This window comes from Sesamum indicum, linkage group LG11, assembly GCF_000512975.1.
Source record: "Sesamum indicum cultivar Zhongzhi No. 13 linkage group LG11, S_indicum_v1.0, whole genome shotgun sequence".
NCBI classification, from domain to species: Eukaryota; Viridiplantae; Streptophyta; class Magnoliopsida; order Lamiales; family Pedaliaceae; genus Sesamum; species Sesamum indicum.
Window position 1 is genome coordinate 7,809,832 of NC_026155.1, and position 3,051 is coordinate 7,812,882.

A 3,051-nucleotide genomic window follows, 5' to 3' on the forward strand; every position below is an offset into this window, starting at 1 on the left:
ATTGGGTTGTGAATCTAAAAGCATCCAAGGGATCCAAACTTATTGACTGTTTTTATCTTGATTTTATGTCAGTGGCAGTTTTTTCTCAAAGTCAATGTGGAAGAACTGTCCAATCGACGGCCTAGATTTATGGGTTTTTTTTTTAAAAATAAAATCATATAACACATCTAAGTAGACATGCTTGCCTAATTAACCGGTTCCATTTTGCAAAGTATGTCATCCGGATTTTGACATTTTGAGATACTTCTCCTTTGCATGAGTTGTACTCTAAACTGGGATCAATCTTCACTTGTCACTCAAAATGTTAATCTCTAATCACATACCAAGTTGAGAAACATGATGGGAGCTTGGTAACTTCGAATCGTTTACCATGATATTATTAGAATGTATCGATTAATGTTGTGGCAATGGCATTGAGAACTGATATTCAAGGTGTTTAGTTTCACTTTCATCCATTTGGGAGGTAAACGGAAATGAAAACTTTTGGCTATGAATTACGAAGTAAAATTCCTAACTTATCAACAAGGATTTGAAAGAGTTCGAGTTTGTGAATATCCCTTCAGTGCTTACGACGACCTTGTGGTTCATCAAAATAATCATTGTTTTTCGTCTGTTCTATTGTTTTTCTTTTGTATTTATACATCTTGTTTCATCGGGTGAAGATGGCACAGACGCCGTTGCACGTTGCTGCCGGTCTGAATAGAGTTGAGATAGCAAAGTATTTGCTCGACTGGGAAGGGCCAGGGAAAGTGGAATTGGAAGCCAAAAATGTTGTATGTATAAGTGACAAACAACTCAATTACTATCATTCCATAATTACAATTCCATTCTGCTATTTTCATCTTATAGTTCTTCATTCCTTTCTTATTGTTGCAGTATGGTGAGACCCCATTGCATGTTGCAGCTAAGAATGGATGTAATGAAGCAGCAACGCTGGTTCTTGATTATGGCGCCTATATTGAAGCCAGAACAAATGTGCTTGTTTTATTGCTTTTCTTACTGTTGCCATCTTCCATCTAAGATTGATCTATTTATTAAGCACTGCACAAATAATTTGTTTCTGTCTTCTAGCAGAAATCAATGACTCCGTTGCATCTTGCTGTTGGTTATGCACTGCAATCCGGAGACAACTCAATAGTGAAGACATTGTCGGAGTATAACGCAGATTTCTCGGCCATGGACAATGTATCCATGTCTTTTTCTTTGAAATGATGATGGTTTTGTCCCTCATGTTTGTGTATTTATACGAACTTTTTGATCGGCAGGAGGGCAAAACTCCATTTGGTTATGTTCCAGCAGGCCTAGAAAATGTGGAGTTGTTCACACTCCTATGCCAGCATGTAACAACACAGGTTCAAAATGTAACACAACAGATTTACAATACAACAGGCTACTCATGGGCTGGATTCCCGAGTGCTGTAAATCAAAGTCATTACTATGGTACGACAAACTACTCATTCACGAGCAACCAAAATGTTGAAGAGCCGAAGAATTATGATAGTGGGATAAAAGGAAAGATGGATGAGTTTGAACATGAGCTGTCAAAGATAGTGGGTCTGTGTGACCTCAAACTTCAACTTCGGAAATGGGCAAAAGGCATGCTCTTGGATGAGAAGCGTCGAGCCATGGGACTAAATCTCGGCCCAAGAAAACCACCTCACATGGCGTTCCTTGGAAATCCCGGGACAGGTAGCGTGTGGTTGAATGTCTTATTAGTTATATCAAATTTGCCTTTCTAGTTTTCATTGTACACAAATACTTCGTGATTGATGATGTTTGTTGCTCCTTTGATAAATTATCTGCAGGGAAGACCACTGTGGCACGAATCTTAGGCAAACTACTGCATTCTGTTGAGGTGCTTTCTACCGATAACGTAACAGAAGTACAAAGAACAGATTTGGTAGGAGAATATCTTGGCCAAACTGGACCGAAGACGAGAAAAAAGGTATCGAACTGTAAGACTTTAAAAATTCCCAATTTTCTTGTAGCTTCTTTTATGTTATATGTTGGAGTTTGGAATCTGATCCCACATTACACTTTGCCTTAATGCTTTGCCGGAGCTTTTTGATTTTTCAATACTTCATAGGCTTCCTAATTTTATAAAGATTGTGTGTAGCCATCTACTATTGTTGTATGATTACTTGATCTTAGTAAGAAATTTGAGTGACTGCTCATGTAGGAGAAATTTACTCCAAACACGTAAAATCTACATATTCATGTGTTTGATTCTTCTTTTATTGTTGCACATATTCCACTTATGTCTGGCAATTTCCAAGCATTGGTTCTGTTTGATGCTTGTCTAGATCGAAGAAGCCATGGGGGGCATTTTGTTCGTGGACGAAGCCTACCGTTTAGCACCTTCACAGACAGCAGGTGATCACGTTGACTATGGTGTGGAAGCACTAGAAGAGATCATGTCTGTCTTGGAAGATGGCAACATTGTGGTCATTTTTGCGGGCTATACTGAGCCGATGAAACGTGTGTTCTCTTCAAACGAAGGATTTTGTAGACGGGTGACTCACTTTTTCCAGTTTGATGATTTTACTTGCAAAGACCTTGCCGAGATGCTGATGATAAAGATGAGTAAGCAGGACGAGAAAAGCCGGTTGTATGGGTTTAAGCTCCATCCTTCGTGCACATATGATGCTGTTCTTGCAGTGATAGAGAGGAATTCTACTGAAAAGCTACGCAATAAAATGAATGGAGGTTTGGTGGATCATATGCTGAATAATGCCAGAGAGAATTTGGATTCGAGGCTGAGTTTTGACTCTAAAGGTGATGAACTATTGACAATCACATTAGGTGATTTGGAAGGAGGACTTAAACTGTTATCGCAACGTGTAAATATCGACTGAAGTAGAGAACAATTGGCGTAGTACAAAACATATATCTGATGCCAAAAATTGATACATTTAAGTTCTTTTGTCTGGATGTATTGTCTTTCCATTTTCTTATGGCTGTACTTTGATTGACAAATTCGTAAGTGTTTTTTCTTTAAAAGGAAAATGCATCTTTCATTATCAACCATAATTGTTTCATACAAGAAAGCAG

At 38.3% G+C, this 3,051-nt stretch overlaps 1 protein-coding gene across 2 annotated transcripts in view; it reads left to right on the forward strand.

The window, feature by feature from the left end:
* The window catches only part of LOC105173814 (ESX-3 secretion system protein EccA3), a 3,563-nt gene extending 512 nt beyond the window's left edge, over nucleotides 1–3,051 (forward strand). Inside the window, exons 2-7 of one of the 2 annotated variants that reach the window (XM_020697668.1) lie at nucleotides 672–773; nucleotides 877–975; nucleotides 1,075–1,185; nucleotides 1,266–1,689; nucleotides 1,806–1,945; nucleotides 2,304–3,051. In XM_020697668.1, the coding sequence (XP_020553327.1) occupies nucleotides 672–773; nucleotides 877–975; nucleotides 1,075–1,185; nucleotides 1,266–1,689; nucleotides 1,806–1,945; nucleotides 2,304–2,855 (1,428 nt within the window). In that variant the 3' untranslated portion in view covers nucleotides 2,856–3,051. Of the gene's footprint in view, nucleotides 1–662; nucleotides 774–876; nucleotides 976–1,074; nucleotides 1,186–1,265; nucleotides 1,690–1,805; nucleotides 1,946–2,303 lie in introns of both variants that reach the window. The other variant, XM_011095693.2, reaches the window with a different exon arrangement.